Genomic DNA, 16,066 nt, shown 5'->3' with positions numbered 1-16,066 from the left:
TCTTTAAAAGCCAGGAACAAGTAATTTGTATTAAGAAGGCGATGCAGAATTTCATCAGATTTTTTTCACACAATTGGTATACATGGTCTGATCACTAAGTATTTGGACTCTCTCTATCTGCTCAGTCGAAGTCGACTCTCAGTCACTCGTTGGATCAGTGTCCTCCAGTCAGTTCTATCCTAGGCCACTTCCTTCAAATTGGCCATGTCCATTCCGGTATCACTCCTGATGGTGTCAAACCAGCGGGTTCTTGGTCGGCCCCTTCCTCTCTTGTCACTGACCATTCCGAGCATGATGTCCTTCTCCAGGGATTCTCTCCTCATAATATGACCAAAATATGCCAATCTACGCTTGGTGATCCCAGCTTCTAGTGACATTTTCGGCCTTATCTGCTTAAGAACTTCTCCATTGGTGAACCTCGCTGTCCATGGAATCCACAAAAGTCTTCTCCAACACCAAAGCTCAAATGCATTAATTCTCTTCTGGTCAGCTTTCTTTAGTGTCCAGTATTTGGACTATTGCTATAGTAATGAAGCTAAAGCACAGAGAGTAAAGCCACTTGGCACAGATTGACCTTGAACTCTGCTGTGCATGCGCACTAAGTTTTAATGATCTAGCTCACATCTGCTGTTTACAGCAGTGCTTTGAAGGAAGGTGTGTAGCGTGTGATCATCACACTGACCAAGACAGAGAAACTGCATCAAATTTTGCCAAAAGCTTGGCGATACCTGATCAGAGGCCTACGCAAAGTTTTTGTTATGGACACAATCAAGATCTTGTGCAACTAAAACCCTGAGTGTCTTTTTGGTCAGTTTTGGCAGAAACGTGTCCCATACCCAAACCTTCAGTGATAATGAACTGAACTGTCACTAATCTGCAGATCTTATCACATCCTGTGATAACTCACAGATGGTGACTCAACAATTTCCGCTAACAGCTGCATGCACATCTGCGATGATTTTCTCAGTTCTGCTGGTTGCAGGTCTCACAGAATGTTCAACAAAAATCAACATTTTTTCGGCCATCTTGAAAACGTCTGAACCACTTGTACACTTGTGTGGCTCATACACTCCTCTCGACAACTTACTCTGTTAAAATCAAAGCGACAATCACACGCTACACACCTTCCTTCGAAGCACTGCTGTAAACAGCAGAGGTAAGCTAGAATGTTAAAACAATGTGCATGCACAGCAGAGTTCAAAGTCAATTTGTACTAAGTGGCTTCACTCTGCATGCTTTAGCTTTGTTACTATGGCAAAAGTCCAGATACTTATTGGTCAGACCTCATAATATGCACTTTATATACTAATCTTACATCAGTGTGTTTGACTTTTTCATTTGATATTAACTGAGCCCATAAATATTTTTTAACAATTTTTTCTATGCCATATGAAACAATTTTAAGAGAAAATGATTGGCATGCTTTTGTTAAATGGAATTCATTTGATTTTACTTGAATAGATTTTTTAGTAATATCTGAAAAAGATCACTGCCAGTGTAGAGGAAGAGAAAATATTTATTCTCAGCTTTGATTTGAAAATTTCATTAATAAAAAAAATTAATTAACAAATATTTTGGAAGATTAATCCTTTCATATTTAAGCTGGCTCTATCCACCCAGAATATTCCACCAGTTTTATCTTTAAATCAGCCAGATTTGGTCTCTCATACATGCCCTATAATGTTATTCTAAAAATAAACAATCACATCATCAAAATCTCTAAGCTCTGAGATAGTGCGTGATAAATTCAAAACAATGTGAAGAAATAAACATCACATTTGACAGAGTAATGCTGAAGTGTTAAATCTTAAGTTTTGTTTAAATATCAATCAATGCACAGTTTTTCTTTTTCAAAATGCATGCGGGCATGTAGATTTAACATTAATCAATACCATGGCAGTTAAAGTTGACAGGAACTGGATTTTTATGAAGAATGCGTTTTTATTCCCAATAACATCATCATCATTGTTTAACATCCGCTTTCCATGCTAGCATGGGCTGGATGGTTTGACCGGAGTCTGGGAAGCCAGAAGGCTGCACCAGGCTCCAGTCTGATCTGGGCAGTGTTTCTACTGCTGGATGCCCTTCCTAAAGACAACCACTCCGTGAGTGTAGTGGGTGCTTTTTACGTGCCACGATCGGTTGGTGCTTTTTACATGCCACCAGCACGGAAGCCAGTCAAGGCGGCGCTGGCAACGGCCATGTTCGGATGGTGCTTTTTACTTGCCACCGGCACAGGGATCACAACTACAATTTCCATTTATTTTTGATATTGATGTACTTGATTCAATAGGTTTCCTCAAGCACAGGGTCAAAACGCTGTTTCTTTACTTGCTACCTGCACAGGAGTCAATCCAGTGGCACTGGCAACGGCCAGGTGCTAGTCATAGGATTTGGTTCAATTTCAATTTCACTTGCCCCAACAGGTCTTCGCAAGCAGAGTTTAGTGTCCAATGAAGGGAGGTTGGCATGGATGCCAGTCGTCGTATGTGGTTCGATTTCGAATTCAATTTCGATTTCATTATAAACATGTATCTAGATTATAGAGAACTGATACAAACTTGTTTTAAATACTTTGTAAGTCAGAGAAAACACGGAACACATGAGAATAAATAGAGAGAAAACGCAAAATATGAAGTTGTTAGGTTTTTGTTCTTTTTAATGTAAAAATAATTTATTTTCCAGATATCAGATGTATTGTTTTTGAGTTTTGGATGAAATAATGATAGTTGATCAGATCAGTGGCATCGCACAGGCAATAGCACATTAGGATGTGGATGTAGCAATGAGTATTGGTAGCTTTATAATAAAGGTCCCTTATAGAAGAGGAAATTAGAGTCAAAATACAACAAATGAGGGACAAGTACCTACAACTGAAGACAAATCAGGAAGATCAGCAACATTGATTTGATGAGATAATCCATAATACTAAGGGTCTCCATCGATTTATCAAGAAGGAAAACGGATATGAATTCAAAATACCAATATAGTTTAAACGTTAGCTGAATTATTCATGATGCTTAACAGAACTTTTCATATTCATAGCTCAGTATTTTTTTCATGACACTTGAATCTATCTCTCATATGATTTAACATCAGCTGAACCATTCACACCCCTGATTACAAAGTTTCAGATAAAATTAAGATTGGTTCTCTGCTCTGTGTGTGTGTATATATATATATATAAGAGAGAGAGAGAGAGAGAAAGAGAGACAGAGAGCATCAGAGGCTACACTTTTCTAAAGCTAATAATGGAATGAATGTAAAAACTTATAACAGTTTAAATATGGACAGTCCTGAGAAAGAAATCTAAAGACTTCAAATGTTGGTCCCTTGAAGAACTGAGACTTATTTTCCAGCTTAAGTAGTAGTTACTAATTTTCAATGTTATAACAATCAGAATACCAGGAGTTAATGTATGCACAAGATCATAACATTACCATCACTGTAGTTGGTATTTAAATAAGAGACTATTTGTTAACTATTGATTTAAATAGCATCATAATTCTATTCTAATTCTAAAGAATTAAAATTATATTTCACACACAGTAAAAAAAAAAAAAAAAAAAACCACAACAGGCAGGCAAAAATAGTTCATTTAAACTAAGTTTTGAATCACTATTAGATTTTTACTATTTTCATAAACCAATTCGGAAGGGACTCACAAAAATTGAAAACAACATTATGAATTATTAATAACCAAACATCAACCACCAGCACTACCACCATCACAGTGAAAAAATTAACCAGAAACAGAATCTCTGTATCTTACAGTCAGATTTGAAAGTATGGAAACCAAGATTCTGTTTATGACTAAATTGATAGTAAAATAGAAATATTTTTGGTAAAATATCATTATTCTCAATAACGATCAAACTGGTCAAAAGATGTAACAGAGACATTTAGTATTTTTCTAGTCAGCTTAGTCAGTGATGTTAAGTAAAGACTGACATTTTTCCAGATATTCCTGTTGCAATGGATATGAATGGCTTCAAAGAAGGCATAATGTTCAGCTTTATTGTCTCACATTTGTTTGTCTTGAAATCCAGTTCATGCTCGTCCTTTAACTACCACTAGGTAAATTATCTTTCACGTTACCATGATGTAATTTGATCGGCAGTGAGCTGAAGAAGAAAATATGCATAGAAAATTAAGAAGTAACATAAAAAATAAACACAAGTCTTATTGAAAATAATTTTTTCAGAAATTTATTATTTAAAAATTTGATGGTTAGTTTTTAAATTACCTGCTTTTTATGTGCCACCGGCACAGAAGCCAGCGCCGACTCGACTGGCTTCTGTGCCGGTGGCACATAAAAAGCACCATCCGAACGTGGCCGATGCCAGCTCCGCCCCGACTGGCTTCTGTGCTGGTGGCACATAAAAAGCACCATCCGAACGTGGCCGATGCCAGAGCCGCCCCGACTGGCTTCTGTGCTGGTGGCACATAAAACGCACCATCCGAACGTTGCCAGCACCGCCTTGGCTGGCTTCCGTGCCGCTGGCAAGTTAAAAGCTCCAACCGATCATGGCCGATGCTGGACCTCCCCTGGCACCTGTGCAGGTGGCACGTAAAAAGTACCCACTACACTCGCGGAGTGGTTGGCGTTAGGAAGGGCATCCAGCCGTAGAAACTCTGCCAGATCAGACTGGAGCCTGGAGCAGCCCCTGGCTTCCCAGACCCCGATCGAACTGTCCAACCCATGCTAGTGCGGAAAACGGACGTTAAACAATGATGATGAATGATGATGATTCTACATAATGAATCCCAAGTAATTGTTGGATTTATAGATTGTAAAGATTTAATCTATAAAATTTCAGATACAAAAGAGGAATTAAAGTTCATGTGAGTTTATAGGTAAAATGTCACATATATCCATTACTCAAATACTAACAATGTAAACTTTGGAATGCAAGCCGAGTAAAATATAAATTTTGTGTTGATTTTTGTTTCAATTCCATGAAAGTTGGTAGCTTTTAAAACCATAATTCATAAAGAAAATCGTTTTATCAAAATTGGTCAACATGAGAACTTTAATTAATGGAACTAACTAGCAGAATATTCTTCCAAAATTAGGTTTCATACACTCATTGACTTAGGACATTCATCAAATCAATTAATACATTGAGGGAATCACAAACTCATGAAGTCAGACACCATTAATTGTAACACATATACACTTGAATCAATGCACTCTATGTAGTAACATGACCTGCTAGAAATAGAAGCCATATCTCCTTCAAATGACACACAACTATTTTAAAAGGAGAATCCAGGCACAGAAGTGGCTGTGTGGTAAGTAGCTTGTTTACCAACCACATGGTTCCGGGTTCAGTACCACTGCGTGGCACCTTGGGCAAGTGTCTTCTACTATAGCCTCGGGCCGACCAAAGCCTTGTGAGTGGATTTGGTAGACGGAAACTGAAAGAAGCCCGTCGTATATATATATATATATGCGTGTGTGTTTGTCTCCCTAGCATTGCTTGACAACCGATGCTGGTGTGTTTATGTCCCCGTTACTTAGCGGTTCAGCAAAAGAGACCGATAGAATAAGTACTGGACTTACAAAAGAATAAGTCCCGGGGTCGAGTTGCTCGATTAAAGGCGGTGCTTCAGCATGGCCGCAGTCAAATGACTGAAACAAGTAAAAGAGTATCTGAATAAAAGACAAAATGTGACTGGAAGGCCTCTTTGTCAAGGATAGCTGAGCTAAACAACAACACATACACACAAATACACTCTAACATGCACCAACATAAATTTCTGTCTCACAAATAAGTCTCTGTATCTGATATAAAGATATCATTTATTTAATAGCAGTCAAAGCTATTTAGGAGAATATCACTTAGAAATAACTTACCAATAAATTCTGTGACTGGATCAGTTCCATCTTCAACTTTTAAAGAACCTGTGATATCTTCATTTTCAATGAGAGGTAACAGTAACTGGACAAACTCAGCAGTATAGGGAGGTGTAATCATATCAAGAACCTACAAATACATTTAGATTTTCACACCAAACTTCTCAGAATACAATCTTATCATTCATTAACCCTTTTGTTACTAACCTGGCCAAAAACCAGCTCTGGCTCTGTGGTAAAATGTCTTGTTTTCATAAGTTTTGAATTAAAATCTTCCACCAAACTTTAGTCACAATTTATGTTTCTAACACTAGCTGAATGATAACTAAGTTATTTTACTAAATTCTTTGTTATATTTATATTTATATTTTTGTTATTTTGTTATATTTTCACGGAGTGGTTGGCGTTAGGAAGGGCATCCAGCTGTAGAAACATTGCCAGATTAGACTGGAGCCTGGTGCAGCCTTCTGGCTTCCCAGAACCCCGGTCGAACCGTCCAACCCATGCTAGCATGGAGAACGGACGTTAAACGATGATGATGATGATGATTTAAAATTAATTGAAAGAAACACAGAGCATCTCAAAATAAATACAGTAACAAAAGGGTTAAATTCTTTCAAATCTATATTTACTGACAGACCCTAATATCTGGTAGGGTCTTTTAATAGGTGCAGGCATGACCATACAGTAAGGAGTTTGATTCCTAACTGTATGCATTATTAATAACCAAACATCAACCACCAGCACTACCATCACTGTGAAAAAATTAACCAGAAACAGAATCTCTGTATCTTACAGTTAGGTTAGAAAGTTCCAGGTTCAATCCCACTGCATGGCACCTTGAGCAAGGTTTCTGGACTAATTATCATCTCCCTCGAAATAGTCACCTTGCATAGCAATACAACAGTCTCAGCATTCCTGGGAATGCTTTTCGAATCAAGCCTGGAAATTGTTTTGTGAGTCAAGGACCTGCAATTCGCTCTGGATCTCGACAACAGAGTTAAAATGGTGACCTTTGAGCTACCTTTTCATTTTGGGGAGGAGATGGAAGTCTGCTGGTGCTAAATCAGCTGAATAGGGTGGGTGCAGAAGTGATGCCATGTTGCTTTTGGTGAGAAGTAGTGGTGTCAATTTGTTCAACTAGAACCCTTCAAGTTAGTGTCCCAGCATAGCCACAGTCCAATGACTGAAACAAGTAAAAGATCTGCTACATGCCATTTCACTACTTTTGTTAATAAAGTGAAGATGTGAAGATGATCTTGGCACAAGAAAGCAGTGAATGGCAGAAACTTTAGCACACCGGGCGAAATGCTTAGTGGTATTTCGTCTGCCGTTACGTTCTGAGTTCAAATTCCGCCGAGGTCAACTTTGCCTTTCATCCTTTCGGGGTCGATAAATTAAGTACCAGTTATGCACTGGGGGTCAATGTAATCGACTTAATCCCTTTGTCTGTCCTTGTTTGTCCCCTCTATGTTTAGCCCCTTGTGGGCAATAAAGAAATAAGAAGCCACATGGTATTCTGTATAATGACCCATGATATTTCTGTGTTAAAATTAAACTGAAATCAATTTCGTTATTCATGATTTCAAAGTTACTCAAATAAACAGTAACATACTTAAGTTGATTCAATCAATAATACTTCATGCCTTTACAGGAAAGGCTTGTGTTAAGATACAAGAAATCAATAACTTCAAATGAAAAATGATGTTGAGATTTTTTTTTTTTACCAGAAGTGATGGTAGAGCCCATGAGCTTTTACAGGGCCTCCAAGACTGGTAGAACAGTGAGGAAGAAGATATACTTCAATTAGCAACCTGGCCTGAAAGCTTCCATCAGAGTGAACTCCATTAACCCCTTACCCAACAATTATTTTGAAAATAAATGTATTTTTTCAGACATATTTTTTAATTGTTTTATTTTACTATGTTTTGAATGGTGATTTCGAGGTATATTTCAAACCTTATTTATTAGGAATTTTAATTCAATAATATTGATTTTAAATTACCGCTTTGGGCAGAAACGAGTTAACCCGTTTTTAGACGAAGGAACTCGTTTGCTGTCAATTTTGGCGAGTCTATCTTTTGACGAGTTAACTCGCCAGAGATAGAAAAAAACGAATTGGTCAAAACGAATATATTCGTTTCTGCCGGGTAAGGGGTTAACAGTACCCAAAGTACCAAGTGGTGGTATTAAACTGGACAATGGATTAAGCTTACATCCCAAGATGGGATTTACAGTCAGAACACAAAGAGCAGGCATGAATACTGCAAGGCATTCAATCCAATATTCTTATGCAGTTTTGCCAATCCATGACCTAGGAATGGTACTTTCTTTTTTTTTTTTTGACCCTGAAAGGATGAAGCAAAGTTGACTTTGATGGAAATTGAACTCAGAAAGCAGGGAGTTGGACAAACACTCTGAGGCATTCTATTTGACTTTCTAAAAAACTCAACTGATTTGCCAACAATTCAGAAATGTTAAGGTGTAACTGAATAATTGAAACAAATATTTTCACATGACATCTCAACCATGATAGATAAATAGAATTTAGAGAGATTAAATTATCTGAGGAATTTGCTTTGTTATAATAGGACCGTACTGTGGTCAGTCATTCAGAATTTTAGGCTTACAGTAACAATGCTTCTAAATATATACAAGAATATGAAGAAATATGAAGAAGGCGCGGGAGTGGCTGTGTGGTAAGTAGCTTGCTAACCAACCACATGGTTCCGGGTTCAGTCCCACTGCGTGGCATCTTGGGCAAGTGTCTTCTGCTATAGCCTCGGGCCGACCAAAGCCTTGTGAGTGGATTTGGTAGATGGAAACTGAAAGAAGCCTGTCGTATATATGTATATATATGTATGTGTGTGTATATGTTTGTGTGTCTGTGTTTGTCCCCCCCTAGCATTGCTTGACAACTGATGCTGGTGTGTTTACGTCCCCGTCACTTAGCGGTTCGGCAAAAGAGACCGATAGAATAAGTACTGGGCTTACAAAGAATAAGTCCCGGGGTCGATTTGCTCGACCAAATGCGGTGCTCCAGCATGGCCGCAGTCAAATGACTGGAACAAGTAAAAGAGAAAGAGAAATAACTTTTTTTTAACAATGGCATTTGAGATTTTATCAACTATTTTACATTTATACCAACTCAACAATCATTTTTCTATTAAGTCATTGAAAAATGAAGAAACTACTGCAATAGACTGGAATATTCTAGAAAGCTGAATATTCTGGATTGTAATAGCTAGCAATGGAAGATTTTTTATTAACCTTTTTTGATAACATCCACCCACTTGAGACTGCATCTAGGTCTGATATAAAGCCTCCTTTTAAAGGCGGAGAGCTGGCAGAAACGTTAGCACGCCGGGCGAAATGCGTAGCCGTATTTCGTCTGCTGTTATGTTCTGAGTTCAAATTCTGCCGAGGTCGACTTTGCCTTTCATCCTTTCGGGGTCGATAAATTAAGTACCAGTTACGCACTGGGGTCGATATAATCGACTTAATCCGTTTGTCTGTCCTTGTTTATCCCCTCTGTGTTTAGCCCCTTGTGGGCAGTAAAGAAATATATAAAGCCTCCTTTTAAAGTGTTCATACTGAAATTACAACATCCTTTTACTATCTAATGCGAGACTTTTTCCTGAACATCAAAAAACATTCGAGCGAGGTCGTTGCCAGTGCTGTTGGACTGGCTCCTGTGCAGGTGGCACATAAAAAGCACCATTTTGAGCGTGGTCGTTGCCAGTACCACAAGACTGGCCCTCATGTCGGAGGCACGTAAAAGCACCCACTACACTCTCAGAGTGGTTGGCATTAGGAAGGGCATCCAGCTGTAGAAACTCTGCCAGATCAGATTGGAGTCTGGTGCAACCATCTGGTTCGCCAGACCTCAGTCAAATCGTCCAACCCATGCTAGCATGGAAAGCGGACATTAAACGATGATGATGATGATGAGCTTAATAAGGATTAAAGTTGGTTATTTCGCTAAATGTCTCTAAGAAACATGGAGGAAATAGATTATATAAAACAAGCTCAGGAAAGGGGTAAACATTCATTATATGAGCTAATGAGGGCACTTCTACACAGTTGCTTGACCTGCTTGAGATAGTAGCCAGATCTACCTCAAAGCACATTTTACTGCCTTAAAAAAAACAAAAAACAAAGGACATACTGGAGTCACCAGAGCATTAGAAGGACTGCTTTATAGTATTCATTCTGACTCTGCACCAAGTTCAGATCTCAATGTGGTCAACTTAGCCTTTCATTCACACATGCAGACAGATACACACACACACACATTCAGTTTTTATCTATCAAATCAACTCACAAGCTTTGGTGGGCCTGGGGCTATAGCAGAGGACGCTTATTCAAAGTACCATGCAGTGGGTGAACCTGGAAACATGGAGCTGGGAAGCAAACTTCTAAACCACACAGCCATGTCTGTGTCTATAATTACCAGTGTGATAAATAATGGGAATATATTTTTTTGGTATAAGCATACAAAGTGGCATGGTTCAAAACAAGGATTCATTTTTTATAGACCCTTGTTATGTTTAACACTGCATTTAAACATATGTTACACAACTGTCCAGTTAAAAGGTCACAAAATATTAAAGGACAGATAGAAATATGATTTATATATTTTTAAAATTGATCATAGATATATTGGTTTTTAAAATAAGTACACAATTCCCTGTCACAAAAATTGACTTCAAAAACTAGGTGGCATCAAGGAAGGCCATCTGGCCATAAAACATTATCTCAAAACATCCTGTCCAACCCATACCAGAATGAAAAACTCATCTGATTTGCCAACAATTCAGAAATGGCATAAAAAGAATGAGGAGGAGGGGGATTTCTTGTTTTCATATTTTTTCCCTTTTTTTATCATTTTGTATTCATCTTATAACTAAGAGAAACAGCAGTGTTCATGACCCTTTCCAGAGCCTCTGAAACTGGTGGGAATGCCTGGAAGAAAACCTCAAACCAGAAACATAGCCTAAATGCTTGCTCAAAGTGGACTCCACAAAAGGCACCCAAGAACCAGGTGGTGGTGGTGTTAATCTGGCTAATGGATTAAGTCTACCACCCAAGTAGGCCTCGGCAGGATTTTCAGAATGCAAAGAACTCAGAAAGCAAATACCACCAGACATCAAATCTGGTAGTCTTACAGTTCTGCCACCCCATTGCCCTCCCAAAAGGATGAATGGTAAAGTTGATCTTGGTGGGATTTGAACTAAGGAGATGGAGAGTTGGAATAAATATTGCAAGGCATTCTATCCAATGTTCTAATGATTCTTCCACTTCACCAACTACAAAGATATGAAAATCAAAATTATGAGTTCACTTTAACATACCTCTGTAACAAAATGACGTATCAAAGAGATGTCGGTATCTTGTTTCTCAAGACACTTTCTTATGTAACTCACAACGGGAATGACACAGCCACGGCTGAAAACATGCACCATTCGATCGAGGACAGTTTTCTTTAGTTCCAACTGAAGAAGAAAGAATTACAAGTGAAACAGAAACCTCTAATCTTGTTAATTTAAAACAAGAAGAATTTCTAAAATATATTATTTTATTTCATTCATGGCAGAGAAATTACATAAATGAAACCAAACTGGAATTTAATTTTCATGTTCAATTTCATCAACACAGAAACAAAAGTATATTTTAATATATTTCCAATGGTAAAAATATGGATTTTGCAGATGAGAATTCATCATCATCATCATTTAACGTCCGCTTTCCATGCTAACATGGGTTGAACGATTTTGACTGAGGGTTGGCGAACCAGATGGCTGCACCAGGCTTCAATCTTGATCTGGCAGAGTTTCTACAGCTGGATGCTCTTCCTAGCGCCAACCACTCCGAGAGTGTAGTGGGTGATTTTACGTGCCACTGGCACGGGGCCAGTCAGGTAGTACTGGCAACGACTTCATTCGAATCTTTTACACATGCCACCAGTGCGGGTGCCAGTAAGGCAATGCTGGTAACGATCACACTCGAATGGTGTCTATTACATGCCACAGGCACGGAGGCCAGATAGCCACACTGGCAACGATCACACTCGGACGGTGCTCTTAACACCCTACTAGCACGGGGCTCGAGTGCCAGTAAGGCGACACTGATAACGATCACGCTCGAATGGTGCTTTTTAAGCACCACTGGCACGGAAGCCGGTTAGCCCCTCTGTCAATGATCACACTAGTATGGTGCTCTTTGCACCCCACTAGCACGGACGCCAGTCATCGAATTTGATTTTGATTGATAAGCTCAATTGCTGAGCATTTTAATAATATAAGAAAAGGAAAACAGAAACAAACTGTGAGCTAAGAAATCACTTACTCTAACTAAAACATCAAGTTCTTCATAGGAGGCTTCAAATAATCGAATTAAAAGGTCAAGGGCTTTCTGATGTAGCAGCATGTGACTAGTTACAATCTGTGGAGAACACAATAAACAGTAGTTAATACAAATTCAACAAAGAAGTAGGTCTTCAAAATCTCTGTAGTCTGATGTGGGCTGAGGAAACTATGTGGGAAATTATTGCTCAACGAGTTTGATGTTGAGTACAAACAAATACAAAGGATGCAGAGGTATTGTGGCAATTCTGGTGTGCAAGACACACAGAAGTAATTAAGATTAGAGGAAGCATCAAATGTTCAGCTGACCAAGTACTTATCATCATCAACATCATCATTTAACATTCATTCTCCATAGTAGCATGGAGTGGACAGATAGACAGGATCGAATGAGCTCAAATGTCAGTTTTGGCATGGGGGTCTATAGCTGGATGCCCTTCCTAACACCAACCACTTTTCAGAGTGGACCGGGTGTTTTTTCATGCTACTGTCACAAGTCAGGTTTCCAAGTAATTTTACATTCCTCATTATACCCTTCCCAATTCCTAGTCATCATCTACTCTCTCCTATCTTCTGCCCAACTCATATGTCAACAACCACCCTACCTCAACCTTTGTTCACCATTCAGTATACTTATACCCAACCCCATTTCTTACCATCCCTCATTTTCTCAATACACACTTGCAATTGCTATCCAGCCTCCCTTTCTGATCTTCTTCCCCCGGAGCCCACCTTGATACCTTGTCACCATCATCTTTATTTCTCTTTCTAGCTCCACACAGACTACTTCCACCCTCTTTTGTATTATGCCACCAGATATGTATCTCTTCAACAAGAAACTTGCTTTGGCCCTTCTTTTACACTCTAATCTTTTATCATCTAGCATAAAGCTGCCTCTATTTCTGCTGTAGTCCCACTCAGCAAATAGGGATTTTAATGTTGTAAGCTTTATGATGTCCTCACTAGTGCTGAAGTCAAAGAAAAAAAAAGTTCTTAGCACACTCCGTAAAATGGCTGGTGTTAGGAAGAGCATCTAAATATAGAAAGCAGACTTCAGAGAGTGATGCAGTCTTCTGATATGCTGGATTTTGACAAATCACCCAACCCATACCTATGATGATAACACTGAGGTATATTTTGACACCTTGATCAAGTGTGACTGCATGAGAGACAAGCAGACTGAGAAAAAAAGAAACCACAAACACACACACATAAATATACAGATGCAGAATATAGTCAAACTACTTCCCTTGTCCTTGAGACACAAACCAGTCACTGTAATACGTTTCCTGCACTGATAATATCTGTCCATTAGATTACTATTTTAGCAGTGTGAATTGCACAGCCCTTGAATAGTTAATTAGGATTTATTCAGATAATATACACAACCTTGACCACATAACTAGTTTATTTATTTCTGAAACACAAATAGATGGATTATCTTGATGATAATCTTACTAAAACAATTCTGGTTCCAACTCACCAGCTTGAGTCATATGTCAAACCATTTATGTATATGTCAACACTTTACCTATTTCTTTATTACCCACAAGGGGCAAAACACAGAGTGGACAAACAAGGACAGACAAACGGATTAAGTCGATTATATCGACCCCAGTGCGTAACTGGTACTTATTTAATCGACCTCGAAAGGATGAAAGGCAAAGTCGACCTCGGTGGAATCTGAACTCAGAACGTAACGGCAGACAAAATACCTATTTCTTTACTACCCACAAGGGGCTAAACACAGAGCTAACAAACAAGGACAGACAAATGGATTAAGTTGATTATATCGACCCCAGTGCGTAACTGGTACTTATTTAATCGACCTCGAAAGGATGAAAGGCAAAGTCGACCTCGGCAGAATTTGAACTCAGAACGTAGCGGCAGATGAAATACCGCCAAGCATTTCACCTGGCATGCTAACGATTCTGCCAGCTCGCCGCCTTGTATGTCAACACTTAACCAACAGTTCACTGCTTTTCAATGGTAGTGACATCTGGTCACATATGAGTAGCTTATACTATCATCAAAAGGAATATAGGTTTAATCATAAATATTCACAAAGAATTATCACACAAATGTTTTATGAATATTAAGCATATGCAATTGTGAATGTAGACAATATGTTTAATATTCACAAAGAATTATCCAAAAAATATGTTTAAATTACCTCATCCACAAGAACCAGATGTAAAGGAGTGTGATCAGTGTTGAGTTTGAAATAGCTTTTATCTGATACTGTATAATCAACCCAACGTAGAACACCCATTGCCACTACTGAAAACCTGTTGAGAAAGAAAATGTAAGGAAACTGTTCTAGAAAAAGATGCTACTGATTTTCAATGAGATAATTTAGTATCTGATAATAATGTCTTTCATTCCATAAAATTTTACATACTCTTACCTGTTACCTTTGTCTTAACATAATCACCACACTTACTTTTTGTTGATAATTTGTTATAGCTAGAAGATTGTCAAACTTTTTTCTCCTTGGACCACTATTCTACAACAGTTTTGATAATTAATTTAATTAAATAGTGGAACTTTACTGCATTTATTACCCCATTATTTATTTAATGTTGATGGTATTTCTGACTAGACTTTTACATTTACAGCTCCAAAACTCTGCCATGGCAACACATAAAAACACCCGTGCCAGTGACACGTAAAAGCACCCGTTCCAGTGACACGTAAAGGCACTCGTGCCAGTGACACGTAAATGCACCCGTGCCAGTGACACATAAAAGCACCTGTGCCAGTGACAGGTAAAAGCACCCGTGCCAGTGATACGTAAAAGCACCCGTTCCAGTGATACGTAAAAGCACCTGTGCCAGTGACAGGTAAAAGCACCTGTGCCAGTGACCCGTAAAAGCACCCGTGCCAGTGACACGTAAAGGCACCGGTGACAGTGACACATAGAAGCACCTGTGCCAGTGACCCGTAAAAGCACCCGTGTCAGTGACCCGTTAAAGCACCTGTGCCAGTGACCCGTAAAAGCACCCGTGCCAGTGACATGTAAAAGCACCCGTTCCAGTGACCCGTAAAAGCACCTGTGCCAGTGACAGGTAAAAGCACCGGTGCTAGTGACACGTAAAGGCACCGGTGCCAGTGACACGTAAAGGCACCGGTGCCAGTGACATGTAAAAGCACCTGTGCCAGTGACAGGTAAAAGCACCGGTGCCAGTGACACGTAAAGGCACCGGTGCCAGTGACACGTAGAAGCACCAGTGCCAGTGACACGTAAAAGCACCCGTGCCAGTGACCCGTAAAAGCACCCGTGCCAGTGACCCGTAAAAGCACCCGTGCCAGTGACATGTAAAAGCACCTGTGCCAGTGACAGGTAAAAGCACCGGTGCCAGTGACACGTAAAGGCACCGGTGCCAGTGACACGTAGAAGCACCAGTGCCAGTGACACGTAAAAGCACCCGTGCCAGTGACCCGTAAAAGCACCAGTACCAGTGACCCGTAAAAGCACCCGTGTCAGTGACCCATAAAAGCACCCGTGCCAGTGACGCGTAAAAGCACTCATGCCAGTGACACGTAAAAGCACCCGTGCCAGTGACCCGTAAAAGCACCCGTGCCAGTGACGCGTAAAAGCACTCATGCCAGTGACACGTAAAAGCACCCGTGCCAGTGACGCGTAAAAGCACTCATGCCAGTGACACGTAAAAGCACCCGTGTCAGTGACCCATAAAAGCACCCGTGCCAGTGACGCGTAAAAGCACTCATGCCAGTGACACGTAAAAGCACCCGTGCCAGTGATACGTAAAAGCACCTGTGCCAGTGACAGGTAAAAGCACCTGTGCCAGTGACCCGTAAAAGCACCCGTGCCAGTGAC

The 16,066-nt window shown here is 39.6% G+C and overlaps 1 protein-coding gene across 1 annotated transcript in view; it reads right to left on the bottom strand.

Moving 5' to 3' along the window:
• Positions 1-2,633: 2,633 nt before the first annotated feature.
• Positions 2,634-16,066, bottom strand: part of LOC115232615 (negative elongation factor D) — a 40,409-nt gene continuing 26,976 nt past the window's right edge. The window contains exons 12-16 of the mRNA XM_029802609.2: positions 14,399-14,513; positions 12,209-12,304; positions 11,215-11,355; positions 5,861-5,990; positions 2,634-4,124 (exon numbers count right to left, since the gene is read on the bottom strand). Of these exons, the coding sequence (XP_029658469.1) occupies positions 4,090-4,124; positions 5,861-5,990; positions 11,215-11,355; positions 12,209-12,304; positions 14,399-14,513 (517 nt within the window). The 3' untranslated portion in view covers positions 2,634-4,089. The remainder of the gene's footprint in view (positions 4,125-5,860; positions 5,991-11,214; positions 11,356-12,208; positions 12,305-14,398; positions 14,514-16,066) is intronic.

The sequence above is a fragment of the Octopus sinensis genome, linkage group LG2 (genome assembly GCF_006345805.1).
Source record: "Octopus sinensis linkage group LG2, ASM634580v1, whole genome shotgun sequence".
In the NCBI taxonomy this organism is placed as follows: Eukaryota; Metazoa; Mollusca; class Cephalopoda; order Octopoda; family Octopodidae; genus Octopus; species Octopus sinensis.
This window is presented reverse-complemented; position numbering and strand designations above follow the sequence as displayed.